The sequence below is a fragment of the Cyprinus carpio genome, chromosome A4 (assembly GCF_018340385.1).
Source record: "Cyprinus carpio isolate SPL01 chromosome A4, ASM1834038v1, whole genome shotgun sequence".
Taxonomy (NCBI): Eukaryota; Metazoa; Chordata; class Actinopteri; order Cypriniformes; family Cyprinidae; genus Cyprinus; species Cyprinus carpio.
Genome location: NC_056575.1, coordinates 28,079,943 through 28,105,433, shown reverse-complemented (window position 1 = coordinate 28,105,433; position 25,491 = coordinate 28,079,943). Strand labels below are relative to the sequence as shown.

Below are 25,491 nucleotides of genomic sequence, written 5' to 3'. Positions count from 1 at the left end.
ATGTTATCATGTTATAGTCATAACATTTCTTTATTTCTTATAATGTTTGTTATAATTTAAATTATAGTAATAACCAAAATAATCATTTTATTTCACTATTAAATACTGACTTTTAATTTTTAAGTGCAATATAATTATTATAATTATTAGTATTAATGTCTTGAAGAGACTCTATAACATCTCACTGTCACTGATTTATCATGCAGCTCAAAGCATTATGGGTAGAATCTCTTGTCAGTCTCTTCTGATTCATCAACACAGTTTCACTGATGATCCAGGATAAACCCAAAACCCAGGATAGAGCGGCTGAGTGAATGTAGTCTGGACTGTGTGGATGAGGTTCACTGTGTCAGAGATGCTGTAGAAGGACAGAGTTCCTGCTCTGTGATCCACAAACACTCCTATTCTCCTGCTGATGATGGGCTTCACAGAGAGAACAGTCTGTATGTTATTGTGTCTGAATGAGTAACTGGAGGAAGAGCAGAACAAACTCCAGGACTGATCATTAAATCCAAACCTACACTCATCACCCCGTCCCTTCCTGCTGATGCTCTTATATGACACTGATATACACACATAATCTCCACTCCACTCAATCTCCCAGTAACAGCGTCCACACACACTCTCTCTACACAACACCTGATAATAATAATCAAATCTGTCTGGATGATCAGGATACAGCTGATTCTTTCTCACACATGCCACCTCTCTGTTTTCCTCAGACAGACTGAGATCAGTGTGTGCTGTGTTTGGATCCAGTGTGAGAAAACAGACATCTGAAGACAAGAAAAGAGAAATAAAAAAAAAAAACAATAAATACATCTGTGTGTGTGTGTGTTTTTATGTGAAAGAGAGAGAGAGTGAGTGAGTGTGTGTGTGTATAGTAGAGAGAGAGAGAGAGAGAGAGAGAGTGAGAGTGTGTGTGAGAGAGAGAGAGTATGTGTGTGTGTGTGTGAGAGAGAGAGAGAGAGAGTGTGTGTGTGTGTGTGTGTGTGTGTGTGTGAGAGTGAGTGTGTGTGTGTATGTGTGTGTGTGTGTGTGTGTGACAGAGAGAGAGAGAGAGAGAGAGGAGTGTGTGTGTGATTTCTTTTTTTGTTGTTGTAATGCAGTTTTTTTTTTAACAATGTCTTAAATATTTTAGAAAGAGTACTTTTTCCTTTGGTTAAAATGTTCCTGATTTTAAAGTTATTGAATGTTTAATCTCTGATAGAAAGGCCCCCAGCAGTAAGATATGTTTATACATGTTTTCATTTTTAATAAGCTGAAGTAGGTTTGGGGAAATACAATGAATTAGTTTTATATATTCACTGGAAGATACATTTAAGCCACATTTATAAATAAATTCATTTTAATTATAAAGATCACCTGAATGATTTAATAAATCTATAACAAAAACTAAACCTTTGTTAAACCAATCACTTGATTTTGAATAATAAATATTGATTGTTCCTAATAACACATGAATGGGGAGAGTAATTATGTTTATAGACTAATTTTCACGCATCCAAAGTGTGTTTGTGAAAGTTAGACAGCTTAATGAGGAGCTTGGTGCATTTAAAATCACAGGCAAGAAGAAAATGAAGACCAACACATTATCTAAAAAAACTTTGTCTTTGTGAGAATAATTTTCATGCTTCTCTAAACTCAGTTAATGTTAAAGACATTGTTGATAGTGTTAAAATCCAAAGCATTTACTCCTCCTGATAGATACACTTCTAATTACTGTTTTTCTTTTAACAAACTCTGTCTTGCCCCTACAGATGAATTAAAATAAACTTTTGTCAATTGCAGAACACACACTGAATCTATATAAACATTATAAAAGAATAGTATACAAGTCTGGAAACTCCTTCAGTCTTGGAGATCAACACTGACCTTGAATAGATACATTTCTTTGAAGCCAACAATTGAAAATATTTCTTGTCTTTTGTGAAAGATTTTCTGTAATTCTCTCTGAGGCTTATTTACTAATTACAATACCCAAGTATCTAATACCTGTTTAACTTGTGTCTTAACTGATGTACTGCCACAACACCACTATAATAAATAACTAATAAAAAACATGACCCTCCAAAAACACACACTACCATTTAACCGTTCTGTCTGAGCCTGATCTCTATGGGATTACATCTCTGCCACAATTCAGTGCGCAAAAGATCATATATTCCGACTTTTGTGGAGAAAATGTTTGTCTCGCAAAGAAGAAAGTATTAGAGCGCACAAAAATAAATTTTGCATTCAAAATAAGTTTTGGATTTGTGCAGACCTTCTCTCTTACTCATCTGATGTCTGCCTTCAGTGCTCTCTGAATGCTGACGGATCGCTTGCTCAACACAACCCAGCGTTACAATATACCACAATTCCAGCCAATCAGAGACAAGGCTGCTAAATTCTGATTGGCTGCCTTGACAACCAATCACAACATTCCTTGCATTACCTTGACAAAGGTCATAGTTGATATTCTGATCATATTTCTTTCCTAGCACATTTTACCAATTCCAAACAACATCAATCTTAAAAACTATTATTAATCTTGTATTTAATCATTATAATTTATATGTAATATATATTTAATGCATAAATGTAATTTAAATTTAATAATTGATATGTAATTATTTATGAAGCCTGGAAGTGAAACATTTCTTATATTCAGGTGTGCAGATTTTATTTTCCCATCACAGATACAGCAGGGCAGCGCGAGAGTGACACACATGCTACATATTAATAAAAGTGCTGCTTAAGATGTACACAATTATTATGATGTGTATTTAATGTTATTATACAACACCCAACAATTTTTCCTCACTTTCATTTTCTGTAAAATATGTATCACTCATTCATGTGTGTGTATGTGTGTATATATATATATATATATATATATATATATATATATATATGAGCAGTTTATATTCATGAGCAGCTTTGTATTTGCTGAAATATTGTGATGCTCATTTAGACGCAGTTGTGCGCATGCACGCAGCTCCACCCGCTCTTTGTTTATGTTTCAGCACTAGATTCACAGTCGTAAATACTCGAAACAATCTTTGAAACCCGTTGTATTTCCCCTGTAAAGAGATTTATAAAATGCATGTTGCTTGAATATAAATGTAAAAACGATTTTCTTTGATGAAGACTGATTGTACTGAGTTTGATCACTGTGTTGTGTTCTTGTTTGGCACAGTTCCTGGAGCGACACTGGGCCGTGTTCTATTCAGAGATCATCACAACTACACTTGTCCGTCACCTTTCCAGAGGTGTGTTCTATTCAGAGGAGATCATCACTAGTCTTCTTGTTTGTCACGATTCCTGGATCGACACTGGGCCGTGTTCTATTCAGAGGAGATCATCACTAGTGTCCTTGTTTGTCACGGTTCCTGGATCGACACTGGGCTGTGTTCTATTCAGAGATCATCACTAGTGTCCTTGTTTGTCACGGTTCCTGGATCGACACTGGGCTGTGTTCTATTCAGAGGAGATCATCACTAGTGCGCACTAACTCTTGTAAGACTGTATTCTCCACAACAGCAGCCTTTGACAGTGTATGGCTCAAAGGTGAGGGTCATTAGGAACACACTTTTGAAGACAACATCAGTTTGTAACATTGTTATTGTCACGCTTTTTCTCTCTCATCAAAGTGCCCTTGGTAGACATCACTGCGCCATTTGGGACACAGTGCAGGTGTCAGTCTGGCTCAGAACAATATACAGGTGGGTTTTTTTTAAGTTTGCTGAAGCAGTACTGGGATAAAAATAAAGTCCTTGTAATCAGAGAATCTTCTGTCTTTGTAGAAATATTTATTATAATTAATAAAAAAAAATGGAGGCACAACTTCACGCGAAATCCAAATACGTTATTAACGCGAGTAAATGCAATGACGTCTGCTCGATTGAGGACACATTTCCCGCGAGACAGACCCATCCCCCACTCTTCCCTGCACATTAACAAAGTAAAGTGAAGATCAAGTCTTCTTCTGGAAATACATAATAACTACCTATAATAACTGTTTAAGTTAGTAAGATATATTTAGTTTAGTGACTGCATTGTATTCTGTTGAGGGTTTTATTCCGTTTCCTGACAAAAAACAGTTTACTGTATAACAGTAATTTAGAATCTACAATTTAATAAAAATATCCAAGTTAGTGGTTGGACTATATGAACTATACTAAATGTTAGTATTTTTTAAGTGTGTCAAGTCAAAAGTTGACAAAAAGTGTCATGAAAATAGTCTATGTTAATCTAGTTATCTATTTTAAGTCTATATTAGTTCTGTATTATGGACAAAAAAATAAATTTGAAATATTGACATAAAATTTCCAATATGCTGTAGCTCAGAAACCATGAAATCACATGCCCTAAACTAACAGTATTGGTGATTAACAAAATAATTTTTAATGTTTCTGTAATGGTTGTGTTAGCTCTTTAGTCCCAATAAAATATTATTGTTGTTGTTATCCATTAATTTAACATAAATTATTAATTTTTTTATTTACTATTTTTTCTGTCCTTCTTGTAAAACAGTAAAGCACTTAATTATTATTTTTTTTCGATTCCCAATTAATCAAATACAGTCTATTAAATTTCTTAAGCACTGTATATGCTTTACACATGCATTAGATCACCATCATAATAAAGAGAAAACACCGAAATGCTTTGAATATTTTTTTTTTAAATTACTTTTCTTTTTTTCCAGTCATTACAGCACAGCTGGTCTGTCACAATGCTGGGAATCCAAAGAAATAAAGACGAAGAAGACCTCAACAGGATGCAGAGCATCACATTGCTTATAAAACCAATAAACCAGGGCTTCAAGAGCAATTCATCAGCAAATATAAAGATAAGATATTTCAGTATTTACAACTAAGCAAATTACCAATAATATTAATCTGCAAAACTGAGAAGGTAATGTATATTTGTGATCTCTGAATACAGTGCTGCATGAATGAGTCCTAAAACACAGAAATGTGTTGTATGTTTGCACTTCTGGTTCCATCATTGCAAAATCAATAGGTTTTTTGAAGAGTTTAACACAAGCTCAAGATATTTTCAAGTTTTTTTTCTACAACATAAAATACATAAGTAATACCCTATTGTTTTATAGTTTATGTCAATGATTGTATTTAAGCTTCAAAATGTATAAAAGCTGTGTTTATTGTTTGGATCATGCTTAAAATGCTGGGGTTGTCTCTAATTTTAAATGGCTACAAAATTCCAGCCCTTTCACTCAACTGGCACTTGTGATGCTCATTAATATACAGTGGGTGCCAGTGGCAAAGCCACGGTTGGGCCCGGGTGTGCAATGGCCCACCTATTTTCAGCTTTGGCCCACCCACTGAGAAGCTGGTAGTTTTCCAGATGAATGTTATTTATCAAAAGATAATAATTATAAATGTATAGTTTTACTATAACTTCATATATGTGCTTTAAAATATATTTAACATGAATTTTCATGGTCAATTACAGGCAGTTTATTAATTTTCCCTCTTCCTATAAGTGCCTACTATACGCTTGTCAAAATGATTGGTTAGTTTCTGTTAGTCCCACCAAGTATGTTAATGATGTGAGGATGCGCGATTTGAAAACATTGTTAAATTTGAAAGTTGAATTTGAAAAAAGTGAAACAAACCTTATTCAGAATTTAAAAAGTATATATTGGATTTCCCAAATGAAATCGAGACATTCTGCCTGGGGAACAAATCACTCACAATTACGGAGACTCAGATTGGCCGTGGCGAGTCAAGTACTTTCAAGATTGCTAAAAATCTTTATTAATAAGTAATGATTACCTTTTACTCTCAATCTGCTTAGTTACTATGTTTTTCATATTTCTCAGATCTTCGAATCGAGCATCAGAAGAATACACCTATAAAAAGCTAGCTAGCAGTTTGGGTCCACAGAAATCGACCATTGCTTACATTCGATGGTGCCGCAGACGGCTGCTTCAGTGCTTGGCTCTCCAGTGTTTGTACTGTTTTTGTTCATTTTTCCTGTTTTTTGTTTATCAAACACGATCAGTTTCACCAGGGATGAACTGCTGAACATTCGGCAGAACACACCACAAAATCTTTTACCAGATTTCAATTATTCAGACGTTTTACTGAATGTTGTTGTTGGTGGAGCAGCGGCGCTGATCAAACATGCTTTTATATCAATGAACGGTGGTGCACAGATGTAACTGTGTTAAAGAAGATGTGCTGTTCAGATCTAGAAGTGTTTTTTGTCAACTGCAAGCCATTCTATTTGCCAAGGGAGTTTCACTCGTTCATTCTGGTGAGTGTCTACATCCCTCCGCAAGCGCATGTAAGCCTGGCTTTACAGAAACTCGTTGACCAGATCACAGAGACAGAACAACAACACCCGGACTCTGTTTCAATCATTCTTGGGGACTTTAATAAAGCCAATCTCTCCTGTGAACTGCCAAAATACAGACAGCATGTTACATGTCCCACCAGAGACAGTAACATATTGGATCACTGTTACACCACAATAAAGGATGCATATCACTCTGTTCCACGAGCAGCTTTGGGACTGTCTGATCACTGCCTGGTTCATCTTATACCAACCTACATGCAGAAACTTAAATCTGCTAAACCTGTAGTAAAGACTGTAAAGAGATGGACCAACGAAACAGAGCAGGATTTACAAGCTTGTTTTGACCTCACTGATTGGAGTTTTTTGAAGCTGCTACCACCAATCTGGACAAACTCACAGAGACCGTAACATCCTATATTAGTTTTTGTGAGGATATATGTATTCCTACCAGGACTTATTTAACTTTCAACAACGATAAGCCATGGTTTACAGCAAAACTCAGACATCCTCGTCAGGCCAAAGAGGATGCCTACAGAAATGGGGACGGAGTCTTGTATAATCAGGCCAAGAACACACTGAACAAAGAGATTAGAGTGACTAAAAGGACCTAGGCTAAAAAGTTGGAAGACCAGTTTACTTCCAACGACTCAACTTCAGTGTGGAAAAGGCCTTAGAGCCATCACTAACTACAAGACACCATCCCCCTGCACTGAGGCAAATCAATGACTTGCTAACGATCTGAATGAGTTTCACTGCAGATTTGAAACACCCCACACCCATTCTGATCATCTCTTTACACAACCGTTAACACCTCCTGCAACCCCCCTCTCCCCCCTCCTGCACTTCAAATCAGTGAAAACTATGTGCGCCAGGTTTTCAGGAAGAACAAATGAAGAAAAGCACCAGGCCCAGATGGAGTTACACCAGCCTGTCTGAGAACCTGTGCTGACCAACTGGCCCCCATATTTTCACAGATCTTCAACAGATCTCTGGAGTTGTGTGAAGTGCCTTCCTGCTTCAAACGCTCCACCATCATCCCCGTTCCAAAGAAACCCAAGATAACAGGACTTAACGACTACAGACCTGTGGCTCTAACATCTGTCGTCATGAAGTCGTTTGAAAAACTGGTTCTGGCTTATCTGAAGGACATCACTGGACCCTTACTGGACCCCCTGCAGTTTTCTTACCGAGCAAACAGGTCCGTGGATGATGCAATCAACTTGGGATTGCACTTCATCATGCAACATCTGGACAAAAACAGGGACTTATGTGAGGATCCTGTTTGTGGGCTTTAGTTCGGCTTTCAACACCATCATCCCAACAGTCCTCCAGACCAAACTGACCCAGCTCTCTGTTCCTAGCTCTATCTGTCAGTGGATCACCAGCTTTCTGACAGATAGGCAACAGCTAGTGAGACTGGGGAAATTCATGTCAAACAGCTGCTCCACCAACACTGGTGCCCCTCAGGGATGTGTTCTCTCCCCACTGCTCTTCTCCCTCTACACCAACAACTGCACCTCTAAAGACCCCTCTGTCAAGCTCCTAAAGTTTGCAGACGACACTACAGTCAGCGGTCTCATCCAGGACAGTGACGAGTCTGCTTACAGACAAGAGGTTGAGCAGCTGGCTGTCTGGTTCAGTCTTAACAACCTGGAGCTGAACACTCTCAAAACAGTGGAGATGATTGTGGACTTCAGGAGAAACCCCCCTGCACTCCCCCCACTCACCATCATGAACAGCACTGTGGCTGCAGTGGAGTCATCCAGATTCGTGGGAACCACCATCTCTCAGGACCTGAAGTGGGACGATCACATTGACTCCATTGTTAAAAAGGCCCAACAAAGGTTGTACTTCCTTCGCCAGCTGAGGAAGTTTAAACTGCCACAGGAGCTGCTGAAACAGTTCTACTCAGCCGTCATTGAGTCTGTCCTGTGTACTTCAATAACTGTCTGGTTTGGTTCAGCTACAAAATCAGATATCAGAAGACTACAGAGAACGGTTCGGACTGCTGAAAGGATTATTGGTGCTCCCCTGCCAACCCTTCAAGAAATGTATACATCCAGAGTGAGGAAAAGGGCTCAGAAAATAACTCTGGATCCCTCTCATCCAAGTTACCCCCTTTTTGAACTTTTGCCATCTGGCCGGCGCTTCAGAGTCGCAAATACCAGGACAGTCAAGAACAGTTTTTTCCCCCAGGCAATCTACCTTATGAACAGTTAAATGTTCCCCACTTATGCAATAAAAATGTGCTATATTCTTATATTTATTTGTTACTACTCCGTCCAAGTACATCTATGCATCTTACTCTATTCTATTCCATTATCATACTTATTATATACTGTTCATACAATTTATTTATTTGTAATTTTTTTTGTGTTTGTGTGTTGTTGTCTCTGTGTACTGGAAGCTTATGTCACTAAAACCAATCCCTTGTATTCATAAGCATATAAAAAAATAAAGCTCTTTCTGATTCTAATTCTGATTCTAAAACCACTATATCATTATTCAGTATTCTTGACTTTCTGCTTTGAGTAGAGAGTCTAGGTTCTAGGTCAGAAGTGATAAATAAAGTTACTGTAATATACAAAAATATACAACTCATCCAGCAACTATCTATTGATGTAATAGATTAACAGAGGTGGTTTGAGAAAACAATTCAAGACACACCCATTGACAGCTTTTCTTCTGTCTGTTCTTAAACATGTGTATTGGAAGTAGGGCTGAGCGATGTGGCTATAAAAGTTATTACAGATTGTTTTCATATCAGTCACTATATAATGATCACAATAAATTGCAAATCCGTATTTCTTCCAAGTTTAAAGACAGAATTTTGCTCCTAAATGAAAGTTTTATCTTTCAGAAATGCCTATTTGACTTGAGTTGATAGCAGTAGTAGCTTGAGTTTGGATGCAGATGTAAATTTATTATCAAAACAATAACGTGTAAAAATTATAACAACCTCATTTTTTATGGTGAAACTTAATTATTTTGACTGTTTGAGATTTATTAAAAATAACCATTGATATTTCACAGTATAAATATATGGTTTCTAGGTATCTGCATGAAAAACAGTAGTCTAAATACATTTAGTATAAATGCAGAAATGCTATAGCTTAATCATAAAACAAAAAAATACTGTAATTATATTCCGTTGCTCCTTAAATAAAATTAATAAACATCTTCATTAATAATATATTAAAATCCAGTATGAAGTCGGTGCCGATAGCCTCGTGGTTAGTGCATCGACACTGTGCTCACAGCTAGAGCCCTGCAAGGGGCTCAGGCCCCGCCCCTGTCCTATCCCGAGATGCTCAGGCCCCACCCAGCCCTGTCCAGAGACACTCTGGCTCCGCCCAGCCCTGTCCTTAGACACTCAGGCCCCGCCCTGGCCCTGTCCTTAGACACTCAGGCCCCGCCCTGGCCCTGTCCAGAGACGCTCAGGCCCCGCCCAGTCCTGTCCCGAGATGCTCAGGCCCTGCCCAGCCCTGTCCTTAGACACTCAGGCGCCGGCCCTGTCCTGAGACGGTCAGGCCCCTCCCAGCCCTGTCCCAAAACGCTCAGGTCCTAGCCCAGCCCTGTCCTGAGACGCTCATGCCCTATCCCGGCCCGTGTCTGACAGCTCATCAGAATTACCACCTGAGCCTGTCTTTTTTCCCCATCTCCCAAAACAGCTTATACTACTGTTTCAGCTATTAAAATAGTTAAGTTTTGTATGTAATGGAAAAGTGATTATTTCGTTTAGTTTATTTAGAAAATGTTTGGAGCATTTTTGTTTGTTTGTTAAATATAAGTTTTTTTTTATTATTTATTTATATTTTTATTTAAAGTACGACCAAGCAGCCAGCGGCAGACAGTGAGCTGATTATAGCCTATGTTTGATCAATTTAGCCTTCTCAAATCATCACGACTTGCCTAAAATTAAATCTATAGATATACTGAAACAGTTCAAGCTTATAACCATGATTTAAAGTTAAATGTAAAAGAAAAACTCAAATAATCATAATTTGTAAAGATGCACTTCTCTCTAAAGGTACGTCTTATGAGGAGATGGCGAGTCAGGATCATCATCTTCATCTTTGTGACACTGACACAGAAAACACTATTTATTAGTAAATAATTAAAATATTTCCTTACAGTTTACCCCAGACACATGGTAATTACTTTTGCTGGTGCTTTGTGGCAAGCTTAAGCCTATTGTGTGCATTTGAACACAGAACACTTCAGCTTCGCTGACGGCATGCACCATACTGCTGCTGCTGCTGCGGGACACTAAACACCATCGAGATGCTCTTGAGAGTCGCTCCCACCAATTCTGCATCTGAGTCGTAACTGGCCAATGTAACGAACCAACCCTGTGACATCACACTGCAAAATGGCGGCGCCCTTGCTCCAATAGCTATAACAAAACAATCTTTTTTCTTTAAAATAGTTACATTAATAGTGTTTGTTATATATTGTTTAATTAAAGTGGAAGTCAGTTTACTAAATAAAGTAAACTTGACTGACTGCTTCACTTCCACTTTAAGGCCCCGATCAGACAGAACTTGTTTGCCCTTTTGTTGCTAGGCAACAACTGAATCAGCTGTCCTGTCAGTGTAGCGCGAGCGCTCCAGTTTGTAGTAATGGAAATCTTTGTAGTGTTCGGATCATTTTACCAACTTTACCAATGTTACATGTTACTTCCCTAACATGTCTACTACTTACGCAAACACTGATCACACTACAAACAATACAAAACTATAATTGTTTACCTGGATCTTTAGTCTATGATTAGCTCACTTCACCTCTAATCTGACAAGTCTTCAGGTTTGAGTTGTTCGTTCATCATGTCAGACCCATAACCTTAACCAATGCAGTTTGAGCCAGAAAGAGAATTGATTAGTTCACCTTTTGAGTCTTTCGAGTCATTCGTTCTTTTGTCACGTGATGTGATATTATTGGATAGAGAAATAAGTTCATAATTTACAGCCTTCCCAATCCTTACAAACATCACATAACTGTAAGTAATAATAATAACTGTGCACCCATTTGTATTTAAAATTTATTTCTTACAGATTATAAATGTGTGAATTTCTTCCTGATGATTATTTTCCTGTGGTAATAAAGGTAATAAGAGTTGGTTATGCTTTAAATTTTGTCCATATGATGGCCAAATCACTTTGACAAAGCAGAGATACTTGTTTTTGTGTTTTGCATTGGTTAAGCCAAAGACTATAGAATACCCAAGACGTGTCACTCTTATAGTTTTGAATGGGGAAAAATGCAACGCTCAATATGGCCGCTCAATCACAGGAAGCCCCGCCTTCTGAATGAAGGAGCCAATCACTAATCGGTAAAGTCAGTGTGTCACTGCAGCTGCCATTAGAAGTCCCGGTTGCTATTGATAGTTTTCACGTGACGTCACACACTCATAGGAACGCCCACCTGGAGGACAGAACGGAGCTTTGCTCCACTGACCACCAGCTAATGTTTTTCTATGTTTTTTTGTGTTCATATTCCAGCCTCATCTGCTTGCCTATGGAAAATATGCGTCATTAATATAGAGAATATTACTTTTTAAAGGGATAGTTCACTTTGAAATTAAATTTTGGTATGTTTTAGCTTACCTCAAGGGCATGCAAGATGTAGGTGTCTTTGTTTCCGCAGTAGTTTAATTTTTGATATTTTAAGGTCAAACCGTTCTTGTCTGCCAGTCATTTAATGCAGGTCTAGGGTCACCACCTCAAAGAACATGCACAGAGAAGTCCAAAATAAACAATTCCCCATTGTAAGTACACACTGATGGCCTAAGACACGAAACGAGCGGTTTGTGTGAGAAAACGAACAGTATTTATATCGTTTTTACCTCTTGTACACAACCATGTCCAAATGATCTGAGGCTGCGCGTGCTTCCTGGTGTGTGACGTGTGCGCACGTTCTGGCTTAGTCTGCTCAAGTGCCGGAAGCGTGTACTAGTGATCCCAAGCGCGTGTACGTCACTCATTGTTTACGCAGAGATTTCGGAAGTGTTACCTTTCAAAGTCAACACTAAGTAGAGCTACACGATCATGAATACACACTGTGTATTATTATTATTAGTAGTAGTAGTAGTAGTTGTAGTATTATAATTGACTGCACCCTTATGAGTAGTACGCATAGTTTCACATTGGTTTGACTAGATATCTCTCTCATGTAAAACCATTCTTACCAAATATATGGTGCCCATATAAAAAAGTAGTAGTTATAGAAATGCAAGTAACCCCCCCAAAAATTGGTTTTACTAACTTACATCAAAACTACATTTTATTGCTCATTTCATGTAATGCCAGCTTTACAAATAGAAAGGACACATACAAAGACGTTGTTCACATACCTCCGCTGGATGCGAAACACCATAGGCACAGCTGATAATGTCAGTACTATGCGACGTCTAGGTTTGTAAAATCATCAGCGGAAAAATGATCGCTGCAGACCCTCCACAACTTTAATAAGTTTATGGGTGTGTTGATATCCAGCCGAAGAGCAATCAACCATAACTTCAAGAGAGAAGGATCAGAAAATGGGAATGCGTGAAAACTCACCACTCCCGGATGAGTTCGAGCGAGCATACGTAATTGTTTTCTTTTACGTCAGTTTAAACATCCCAAATAAACGCAAATTAGTACCATTTCTATCAGCCGTCTTACCTACAATCTCTGTTCTTTGTAAACAATGAGTGACGTACACGCACGAAAGATCACTTCCGGCGCTTTCTGGCGCTTGCGCAGCCAAAGCAGAACGTGCGCTCACGTCACACACCAGGAAGCGCACGCGCCCTCAGATCACTGGGACGTGGTTGTGTACAAGAGGTAAAAACGATATAAATACTGTTTGTTTTCTCACACAAACTGCTCGTTTCGTGTCTTAGGCCATCAATGTGTACTTACGATGGGGAATTGTTTAATTTGGACTTCTCTGTGCATGTTCTTTGAGGTGGTGACCATAGACCTGCATTAAATGACTGGCAGACAAGAACGGTTTGACCTAAAAATATCAAAATTGAAACTACTGCGGAAACAAAGACACCTACATCTTGGATGCCCTTGAGGTAAGCTAAAACATACCAAAATTGAATTTCAAAGTGAACTATCCCTTTAAATATATGAAAGCACTTTAAGAGGTTTACAATGTTTTGTCGCACTGTTTAATGATTGAAATATTGCCGCGGGTGCTTTATATGGATTGCAGATGGCTAAAACTTGCATTTTGCTCACATACATTTGTTTTGTTCTTTTGAGAGGTGATCTAAATATTTGCGGCTGTGAAACAGATGGACAATTGACAGGCTTGTGCTGCAGTTCTATGGATGTTTTGCCCTCCAGGTCTTCGAGCCGGTCACATGACTGACAGCTATGAATAGAAACAGTCAGCATTCTGAGACATGCACAGGCGCACTGGCTGATCTAGCCTGAATAATAAGCTTTTTATAACGCTATTTGAGCAAAATAAACAACATTTATGACAGTTGTTATCAGATTTTTTTGGTGACTTCAAATATGAAATTTAATCGCAAGGTTAGTGAACAGTTTTGTAGAATTTGATGTTTCCCCATTCAAAGAGATAGGAGTTGCACTTGCATGCCCGAGAGGCGTTTCAAAGATGGCCGCCAAGTGACATGACTTGACTTAGTGACTTGACTTTGACTAATTCCAGTACAGAACCTATAGTATGTTGCGCTTGTGCGACTGAACAAATTACTCCCCGAGATGACTCGTTCTTCCCGAGTCACATTAAAGATTAGTTCAAAAGGAACTAATCTTTCAAGAAAGACCCATCACTACTAGTTTCCTGTTAAACTGTCATATTAGCAGAAACTAAAGATCGGATCTGTGCATTAAGCCTTGCAGTGTAAACACAGCCTCTCTCTCTCTCTCAACTTGGAGATGTTAATTGTATTCTTTATTTTTATTCTGCAATAGGTAGTTTACACACACACAGTTTAATACAGGGAATGCTTTGGAATTGCAGATTCATTACATTTTGTTTTAAATGACGTATTTCTGTGTTTTCTGCCTCTAGAGAAAGTTACAGTGTGGACAGTGATTTAGAGTCTAATAATTCCAGTCCAAAAGCTAACAATTACACTGTCAGTTTGTTACATATCATATTTTTTCTAATGTATGTTTCCATTTCTTTTTATCAAATATTAATTAAGGTTGTTTCTGGTGATGGTAAATTACTAGGAATTATTTGTGATTCATCTCTGGATCCTTTTTTTTTGTGATCAACTTTTCTTTTTAAATTTTTGATTCAACAAAACAACATCCATTCAAACAAACAAAACAGGGAAGGGGGAGCAACAGACATATCAATATTTTTACAATCTGAAAGAAGAAAAACAAACAAACTAAAAAAACATCTTTTTATAGTCATTCCTTTACATAATCCAAAATTTTAGCAGAAAAACATTGCCATGCATCAATAATACTGGGTTTAGCCCTGTTCATTCGTGCTGTTGTATGTTCACAAGTCACTATTTTAAGGAGGCTGTGAATCCAAAATGTTTTTGCACACATGTGAGGAGTAAACCAGTTTTATCTCTGGATCCTTTTTATGACTTTTTACTCTCTTGCCTGCTTGCACAACTACTTCTGCATGCAGCATTTCCAGTTTAACATCTACCAGCCTTACAAACAGAGAGATGTTCATGGAAAGGCAGATTATTCCAAAGATGCACTGATATATGGGTTTACTTCCAGAAAACAGACAGAGAAGCAGCAGTCACTATGGTTTTGTTGTTCCTGTTTGCTTCAACTGCATACATGCATCTTAAAAAAAGCAAAAAATTGTGTCATGTACTTGGTCAGTTTGGAATATATTGTATCTTTATCCTTCATGAGTTGAAAGGTTATAGTGAAAAAAAAAAAAAAAGTAGTTTGTCAGCTTTATGCAGAGATTTGTCAATTATCAGACCAGCTTAATTTTTGTTTTCAGAGTAGAGCCCTGCAAGGGCCTCAAAATTAGGCCCTGGCCCGGGCCTGTCCCAAGAAGCACAGGCCCTAGCCTGGCCCGTGTCCGACAGCTCGTCAGTTACCGACCCAAGCTCATATTTTTTCCCCTTCTCCCAAAACAGCTTATACTACTGATTCAGCTATTAAATAGTTCTGTTTTGTATTTATTAGCAAAGTGATTATATTTTGTTTCGTTTTTTTTTTAATTTTATTATTAAATTAACTAATTTTTGTTTGTTAAATATAAGTTTTAGTTTTTTTTAAGTATCAACCAAGTGGCCAGCGGCAGAGAGTGAGCCAATGTTTGATCAATTTAGCCTTCTCAAATCATCACAACTTGCCTAAAATAAAATCTATAGATATAAAACAGTTCAAGCATATAACAATGTTTAAATGTTAAACCTAGATAAATGTGCGCTATATCCAATAGTTTGTGCGGAGATGCTTTGCAGGACATGGAGATGCCAGCGTGATCACTAATACAATCATTCGTAACTGCAAAGGGTCTACTTTTATTTGTGTGCACTCACAATATCAACAGAACTTTGTGCTTTTATAAAATAAAGAAAACAAACATGATGCACTTTCTGCCGTCTTGTCTTTATCAGGAGTGCAAAAATTAACCGAAACTCTGTGAATACATGCCTCAAAAACATGATAAATATATCTATAGATAGCTTTACATTACTACTTAAGGAAATAAAACAAATCAAAAACAAAAACTCTTTCATTATAATCATAATCCGTAAAGATGCACTTCTCTCTAAAGGTGCGTCTAATGAGGAGATGACGAGTCAGGATTGTCATCTTCATCTTTGTGACAGACTCAGAAAACACAATTTATTAGTAAATAATTCAAATATCTCCTTACTGTTTCCCCCGGACACATTTATGGTAATTACTTTTGTCAGTGCTTTCTGGCAAGCTTTAGCCTATTGCGTGTATTTAAACACAGAACTGTTCAGCTGCGCTGACGGCACGCACCATACTGCTGCTACTGTGGGACAATAAACACCGAGTCGCTCTTGACAGTCGCAGCAGCACAGTCTCGTGTTGTTTTCACCAGCATGGCAATTTGTTTTCATCACTAATTGATGGATGACTAAAATATAAAAATAAGAAGAAGCCTAAAACAGGCCCTAGGCTCTGGCCCGCGTCTGAACTATGACGTGAAAATTGGCCCGAAGCCCGGCCCAAGGGACGTAAAAAAGTCAGAAATGCAGGGCTCTATTTCAGAGTCCACTAAAGTATCATCACCACAGCACACTGTATTTGAAGATGACGCTACACTTCCAGCAGACCCAGCGCTTAAAAGAAAGAGAGCTATGATAATTTTTTTGAGATCATTTTGTGATTATGGCTGACTGACAGTACATATGTACAAGCTTATGTTCATAACACATGTAGGGTAAGACGGGGCAAAATAACACCCCACACTCAAACCATAATTTTCTTCATTATAGACAGCATTTTTGTAATTTCATCTGATTATCAACATTTATGAATTTAGTCAGTTGAAAAAGTTTTGAGGTTGATTTAGTTTTGTGTCACTGGAAAATCTATGACTGTATTTTGACACTGTCTATGATATTGTGTATTTGATAGGTAGGTATCTGTGAACACATTAATATTTTCAGATTCGTGGAGAAATTAATATTTTATTTTGAAGTGAAATTATAAAATTAGACCCTTGAGGTAATTAGACCCCCAGAATTGACACAGAATTAAGGTTTAAATGTAACACTTATTATAATTCAAAAGTAACTTTCAGTTGATTCTCTTTTACTTAGATTCTGCTTTGTCTTTTACCAGATATTCAGCTAATTTGCCAAAATACAGTGTTACAATGATTTAGTATTTATATAAATAGTTGATAATTAAATAAGTTATAATTATTAATACAAATGTTATAAGAGGTCATTTACCTAACTTGACTGATGCATCATCATCATCCTATACATGCTACATTTCTGTCTAAATATGTTACAATTTACAGGTAAATGCAGATTGTTCTCTAGGGAGCATCTTCCCTCATCTTAACATACCACTATAGCGTGTTTAAAGCAGTGGAGTATTTACATTTATATAAATTTTTTGCAATATTTATATTACATACTATTTTGATTTTGAAATTGAATTACTGATGTATACGCGGACAATTCAGCTCTTAGCTTTCTTAATAATAGGGGACTCTTTTGGTACCTCACAACTGAAATTCAGATCAGTTCTTGAGGTCACAATTTGATTTAAACCTATTCATGATTTTATATCAAATTTCAGACTGTTTTATGCAGATTTGGTTTAGTTTACGGTCTTTCCCTATTTGACTGCAGTAGGCAGTTTAACACTAGAACCGCCACGGGATAAATTTTACCCATGGCTGTTTTTCAAATGTACATAACAGATTTAAAATAAGACATTCAAGTGTCTCAGTCATTGACTTTTACTAAAATAATGTAATTTACAATCCAATGTTGTTAAAAATAATTTAGATAAAACCAGTTTAAAAATGGAGCATTTATACCTTTAAGTGTTAGTGGGTCAAATTTACCCACTATATAATACATGTATTTTCTTGCCACTTATGTTTGAACATTGTACATTTCTAGGCAACGGCTTTCACGCACTGATTTAGTGTTTATCAGTTTCATTAATTAAGTCAAAATGACAAAAAAAGGCGATTTATGGAAGGCAGGTATTAGAAACACTAAATGCCATGAGTGATGGAGAGTCTGATGCATCCTGGGTCGGCTCAGCATCTAATGGTGATCCAGATTTCATATTTACACGTTTTAGCCTAACGTTACTCCAATCAATCAAACTTTGGATTAATTATTTAATTTTTGTCTTGCATGTCGTTTATTGTTTGCTACAGTGTTGCTATTTACAGCGATATTGTTAGGTGCTGCCCCTTTAAGAACGTTGTCACAGTGGCTCATGTGATAGCTGACGGAAAGTGCACAGTGGAGAGAGGGCTGACAAAAAAAGCCATGTTGTTCTCATGTTTAAGCTTGCTGAACTTCTATAATAATTCCAGATTGAAACAATAATTTAAACTATATATTCCCAGAGTGGTGAGTAATGTTATCGTTGTTTAAGTAATCTGAGGTTTCTAAGGTTATCTTTATTTAGATCGCTATTTGCGATTAGCGCCTAAACGGTCAATATTATATTTGCTGTTTATTTAGACATATTTTGTTTATTATGTTACTTGTTGAAATATTCATGCAATATGTTGCATATAGTAAACAAAATTTAATGCAAGTCTGTGACACGAGAGACTGTTCCAGAAATACATATTGTATTACATGTGATAATGTTTAATGCAAATGTGAAATGTGAAACATTGCTAAATATTAATTGTGAACTGTTTTGTGTTTACAGTTTGACCGCACATGTATGCACATATAAAAATGAAAGAATTATAAACTACAAATAAACAACAACCAATCAAACAAAATGTGTACGGTGGGAGTTCTGCACTAGTGGAATAAAGAACAAAATCAAGTTCCAAGTTAATGTTATCATTTCACGGGTAACAGATATTGTTGACTTGATTGCAAATGATTGCACAGATACTATTTAAACTGAACTGAGCTGCATGATGACATCACTGAATTCAATGATGAACTACCTTTAACTGTCATTTTGCATTATTGACACACTGTTTTCCTAATTAATGTTGTTCAGTTGCTTTGACACAATCTTTTTTTGTTTAAAGCGCTATATAAATAAAGGTGACTTGACTTGACTTGACTATTCTAGCCTGGCCGTTTGCTCAAGAAAAAATAAAAATAAAAACCCAATCTATATGATGTAATGAATAAAACAATGTTTTGATTACCCAAAGTTTAATGGTGTTGTTCTTTATTCAAATTATAAATTATATAACTAAGCAAATGAATATTTAGGTTAAGCTGTGCGCTTGAATTTGTCATTGCATCATCCTATGCAGTGTGGTGAATTATTACTACTCATTATTATTCATAGATTATTTAAGTAATTTAAATGGCATGTGTTATCTTAATATATTGATTAATGACATTATATAATAATATTACACCACACAAATTTTTAGGCTACTACTTTATATTTTCTTTTGCCAGTGCAGGCTTTTTTTTTTTTTTTTAGTTTAGGCTACTGACCGTTATGGATTAGTGTAGCCTGCATTAAAAAGTCTTGAACATTAAACAACAGGATAAAAATATAGTTGATGACTAGACATAATCATTTCATGACTTTAGACACTTCTTTGTGAAGACGGTGGCATAATAAAGTGAAAATATATGTTTTTAGCCATATAAATACATTTGTAATGTACGAGGGTAAAATTTACCTGCTGGCGCTTTTAGGTATATAGCGACCTCTGGCGGTTCTGGTGTTGATAGATATTGAAGAAAAAATCTCACTAAATTAAATGTAATCCTTGAAATGTGTTTATTCTTCCCATTTTAGTCAAACCAATATTTTAAAACAAAAGCTAAAGCTGAATTCAATCATTAAACACAAGACTAGTAGTCATCTGGTAAATAAAAATAAATAAACAATAGGACAAATCCTATATAAAAATTATACAAATTGACAATTTTAAGATTTCCAGATTCTGAAGCCTAGGTTCATTTAAAATGTCTTAAGAAATACTACAGAAATTGAATAATCAAATGTAAAAATAAAATACTGTATAGTCTTCACTGTATGAGTTACATACAAATTGATAGTGATTCAGTCAAAAGCAGTATGATTATTTCATATATATATCTGTAACAGATGGCAACATCACATGAATCTGAGAGGCAGCATTTGTGCTCGTGCTTGGGCTGTGTGTCTGTCAGCACCAGCACTACAATGAGTTTTTTTGCACTGATTACTGTGATTAATAACACGTTAACATGTCAGAAACTTCAAGTAGTACTGCGAAGTTAAAGAAATGTAACACTTCAGAAAATATTTTTTTACAGTTTGTAAATCGATGTAAATATGCAGAAGATAGAATCGCGATTTATGTGAAACGATTTTATACCCCACACATACTTAAAAACAAACATTAAATGTAATTTCTATAAATTGACAGTAATTATAGCAATTAGATTACCAATGTCAATAATTAATAATTGAGAATATGTCATTGTGCAGACCTACAGTAGTGTGGTTTAGGCCTTGTTTACCCTTGTTAATGCAGAATCAAAGTTCAAGCAGCAGTATGAGCTCACTAGAGCAGAAGAGTTATTCACTGATAAGTCTTGGTCATGCAACACTAAACAGCGATGTAAGATCCAGTGTGAAGAGCTTGATTTCAGAGAAGAACACAAATGACTCTGTGATTTAAACTAGTTTATAGCCAGATGAAACAGCACTGACAAACAGCAGAAACACTGTGAGCAGCGATACAGTCAGAAGACTTTTCCATCTACAAATCACCATCATTTACCATGGATTTACTGTAGTAACACTAACGGCACGATGGTATTGTGGCAGAAATGTGGGATATTCATATCAAATTTTATTATACTGTTAATATAGAAATAAATTAATTGCATTAAAGGAGTAATGGAATTTAATTACAGTATTTTTTGTGATTAAGCTATAGCGTAGTCTGTGTATTTAGACTACTGTTTTTCATACAAATACTAAGAATCCATATAACTATATTTTTACCATTGTATTGAGGTGTAATATGTGTGGTTTAAACTGTGGTTATCATGATCTAAATGTTTGCTACTATGGAAGACCAATGGTTAATTTAAATAAAACTCAAGCAGTCAGATAAACTAAATTTCACAATATAAAAATTAGGTTGTTACAATTTTTACAGATGTTACTGTTTTTTATAATGAACATAAACTTACATCTGCATCCAAACTCAAGCTATGGTCAAATGTGCATTTCTAAGAGACAAGAAAATTTAATATTATTGGTATTGCAACCTGCACTGCAAGCTGTGCTGAAGATGCGTGTCAAAGTCAGGAACACAAACCTGCTTCATGATTTATAGTTATCATTAAAACATGCAGAGACTAAACTGGCTGGAAAAGTGTAAAGAATTTAAAAATGTGAAGTGTTAGTCATGTTCTGACCATAAAAAGTAGTTCAAAACCACAGTTAACAGTCTGGTTTCTACCACTTTCACTTAGGAGCAAAAATCTGCCTTTAAACTTGAAAGAAAGAAATATTAGAAATGTATTGTTATAATTATCGATATCAACTGATATGAACAATTTTATCGTGATAAATTTTAGGCCATATTGGCCAGCACTAATACATCTCATCAATTTAAACAATATATTTTATTTGTGAACTGATGTTCGGCTGTTCCTTTAATAGTCAACTTTTGTTCATTCATCAGGCATCAAAGCTCAGTAAACACTGGTCACAGACATGAAGATGCACCTTCATTTTCACTGAGCTGATTGCTCACTTAAAACCCCCCACAGATCATGTTTTCAATCTTAAGTTTGATTTTGACTTGACATAAAGTGGTGATTTGTAAATGGGTGAGGTGTTTGTTTACTTTTTTTATGTTTATTTTTGACATTTTTGTCTTTATTTAAATAGGACAGTGTAGAGCTGACAGGAAGTGAAATGGGAGCGAGAGAGAGGTAAGTGGGATTAGGAAAGGTCCTCAAGCCAGGATTTGAACTCAAGATGCCTGTAGCACAACGGCTCTATATGTTGGCGCGCTGCCCACAAGACTATTGGCACTGACTGTTTGTTTACTCTTGTTTACTAGTCCTTCTATTAACATCCAATTTTTTTTAATTCAGACTGATTTGTGGATGCGGAATGATTTATCGTGTGAACCAGTAATAGCAGATCATAACCATATCCAATCTTGCAATGGAGGCATTGCCTCCTGTCATGTGACTTTACCCCATTCATTCTCAATCACCCCCCACCAAACCCAGCACACACTTTAGGGGTCTGTACAAACTCAATGGAGGCAAGAGAGACGTGGCCTCCTGCTGTAACTTTACCTGCTGCTGTCACTGTTTGACAGTGTTACTTCACAAAAACAAGCAATTTATATCTTATGATCCTTCAACAGCAACAAAGATGGCAATGACTTTAATGTTGCATTTGATCAAGTAATGCAAAATGACAGTACAGTTCTGTAAATATAAAGGCCTTTCCACTCTAAGTGCCAAAAAAATTATGATGCACTGAATTAAAACAATACATTTCTATGGATGCTTCCACATAGACTGCAAAAATTTGTGCACCGAAAATGCTTTTTAAAAGCAATGTTACTTTGTATTAAATAGAACGTCTATAAATAATGCAGCTCCTATTCTGTTCAAAAGTAGATTGTCTTTTTACAAACTGCTTTAAAAATGTGTTGAAGTCAGTTTAAATGAGTGTGAGTTCAATCCCAACAATGACTAAAAACTGGTTGTGTGTTTGGCGGACCCCAGATATACACAATACCTGAAATGTCCCCACAAGTAACCACTGCGTCAGGTTTATAACTTTTGTAGTGAAATATTTGTAATCTGAAGTGAGGCAAACAGGTTTTTTTAGTTTTTGTCATTATTTTTTTTTAGTTCTGTAGGATCATATGAAAGGGTGGTCCCCATTATGTAGCAATTCTGACAGGTGACCCCCACAATGCACAAAAACAATTGTGTGTGTGTAGGTGTGTGTGAGTGTGTGTAGACGTACATTTCTTTAGTCCTGCTGTAATCCTGGATTCTCCTCCATGATCCACACTATAAAACACACACAGCGTCACATTCAGTCAGTAAACAAATTGCTGTTGCTATGCAGTTACTATACAACAGTGGTTTTCAAACCGGTCCTGCGAGCACCCCCAGCACTGCACATTTTTTGTGTCTCCCTTACCTATCACACCTGATTAAACTAATCAGCTCATTAGTAAAGACTGCAAGACCTGAAATGTGTGTTAGATATAGGGAGACATACAAAACGTGAGGTCCTAGGGGTGCTTGCAGGACCGGTTTGAAAACCACTGCTATACAAGGTACTCAGCTGTAGGGAGGTGGATGCCATTTTTGTTGTGTTTTCACTGTTTTCTCCTGTTTTGAGGCCAGTTAGGGGGTGAGTTAAAGTACTCTAAAGTACTGTTTTGTTGTTCATTTGTTTTGTTTGAGCAGTTTAGTAAAGATTTTACTAGAAGACTAAAAAAAGAAGACTAGTGCTTTTTAAATCCTAAATATATTGCTGCATAAAAAACTCCTAGACTCATATAAATATACCAAGAGACACCAAAACGTTTAAACAATAAAACCTTAAACCTCTTCCTGCTCGACATACTTAAATTTATCCAGTGAGCAGTTTGGATCCTCCAGTTTTCCAGAGAGCAGCTTGACTCCTGAATCTCCAGGGTGATTATAGCTTAGATCCAGCTCTCTCAAGTGTGAGGGGTTTGAAGTCAGAGCTGAAGACACATAACAGCATCCCTCCTCTGTCACCATACAGCCAGACAACCTACAAAAACATACAGCAACAGTCCACATCACATTAGTTTGTTCTGTATATCACAATATGTGTTTTATCCTTTTTGTATTAAACTAATTATTCAGTAAAAAGTACTGTGCACATTTATTGTTATTCTGATCTTGTCAGTCGGGTCAAATGTGTAAAATTCACAGAGACAGAACAGTCACTTTATGAATATGTGCAATTACCTTGTTTGTGTACTGAAAATCTGAAAATTATTTTAAAGATGACCAAGCAATGTGCTGAGGAGGTAGGATCATAGAAACATATGCTATTCACACATGCCTCATTCATACTAGCGTGCTCATATGAGGACATCCTCAGACCTCAGCATTAGTTAACAGTCATTTGACTGGTCAGGCTGGTTAAATGGTTGACCATATTTAATATTTATAATATTCATTTTTAATTTCTGGATAATGATTTGATGTAATTTTTGTGCTTACAGTTATGGCCAAAAGTTTTGGCAGTGACATAAATTTTGTGTTTTGCAAAGTTTGCTGCTTCAGTATTTGTAGATTATTTTTCCATGTTTCTTTGGTATACTGAAAAAACAATGATATGCATATCATAAGTTTTAAAGGCTTTTATTGGCAAAGAATAATAGTCTATATATTTACAGTGTTGACACTTGTGCTTCATAACCTCTGCAATTTGCTCTGGCATGCTGGATATTAGTTCCTGGGCCAAATCCTGATTAATGGCAATCCATTCTTGCCTTCAGATCCCGGAGTTGATCACAATGTGTGGGCTTCTGTTTGTCCACTCGCCTTTTGAGGACTGACCACAGGTTCTGTATCCAGGGAGTTGCCTGGCCACGGATCCAAAATTTTAATGTAATGATCTTCGAGTCACTTGTTTATCAATCTTGCTTTGTGACATGGTGCTCCATCATGCTGGAAAATGCACGGATCATCACCAAATTGCTCATTAGAAGAAGTTGCTCTTGCAGGACATTTTGATACCATTCTTTATTCGTGGCAATGTTTTGGGGGAGAATTATGAGAGAGCCCACTCCCTTAGTTGAAAAGCAACCCCACACATGGATGGTCTCAGGATACTTCACTTGTCGGCACATCACAGGACTCATGGTAACGTTCACCTTTTCTTCTCCGAACAATCGATTTTCCAGATGTCCCAAACAGTCAGAAGGGAGCTTCATCAGAGAATATAACTTTGCAACAGTCTTCTGCTGTCCAATCCTTGTATTTCCTGCAGAATTTCAGTCTGTCTTTTCATGTTTTTCTTTGCTGCCCTTCTTGACACCAGGCCATTGTCCAAAAGTCTTTGTCTCACTGTGCGTGCAGATGCTCTCACACCAACCTGGTGCCATTCCTGAGCAAGATTTGCACTGCTGGTGACATGATTCCGTAGCTGACACCTCGGAAGGAAACGGTCCTGAAGGCTTCTTCACCGCAGTTGAACCTCTCTCCTTGAAGTTCTTGATGATCCGGTAAATGGAACTTTCAGGTGCAATATTCTTTGTAGCAATTTCCTTGCTTGTGAGGCCATTTTGAAGCAAAGCAATGATGGCTGCATGTGTTTGTTTGGAGGTAACCATTGCTAACAAGAACAAAATGATTGGAAGCGCTTCTTTCCTCCTTTTATAGCAATCAGTCTGCTCTTAAAATCTGATTAGTATGATAGTGATAAACCTAACTAGTACTCATTCACACTTTCACTTGTGCTGCTGATATAAATTAGTCAATTAATGTTAGCTGGTCATTTTGTGTCAGGGTCAAAAAACAGTGAATTTATT

The 25,491-nt window shown here is 36.8% G+C and overlaps 1 protein-coding gene across 1 annotated transcript; it reads right to left on the bottom strand.

Annotated features, from left to right (window-relative positions):
- Positions 1-252: 252 nt before the first annotated feature.
- Positions 253-23,765, bottom strand: LOC122141001 (stonustoxin subunit alpha-like). The gene is made up of 3 exons (XM_042746604.1): positions 23,547-23,765; positions 22,935-22,981; positions 253-776 (listed from the first exon to the last, which is right to left on the bottom strand). Exons 1-3 carry the CDS (start codon positions 23,747-23,749, stop codon positions 253-255), a joined length of 774 nt encoding a protein of 257 aa, XP_042602538.1. The 5' UTR covers positions 23,750-23,765.
- Between the last annotated feature and the right edge of the window lie 1,726 nt (positions 23,766-25,491).

Coding starts and splice junctions, on each gene's coding strand:
- LOC122141001 (XM_042746604.1), bottom strand. CDS start 23,749: ATGTGGACTGTTGCTGTATGTTTTTGTAGGTTGTCTGGCTGTATGGTG. Junction 22,982..23,546: donor TGCTCACTGGATAAATTTAA/GTATGTCGAGCA, acceptor TGTGTTTTATAG/TGTGGATCATGGAGGAGAAT. Junction 777..22,934: donor TACAGCAGGACTAAAGAAAT/GTACGTCTACAC, acceptor TCTTGTCTTCAG/ATGTCTGTTTTCTCACACTG.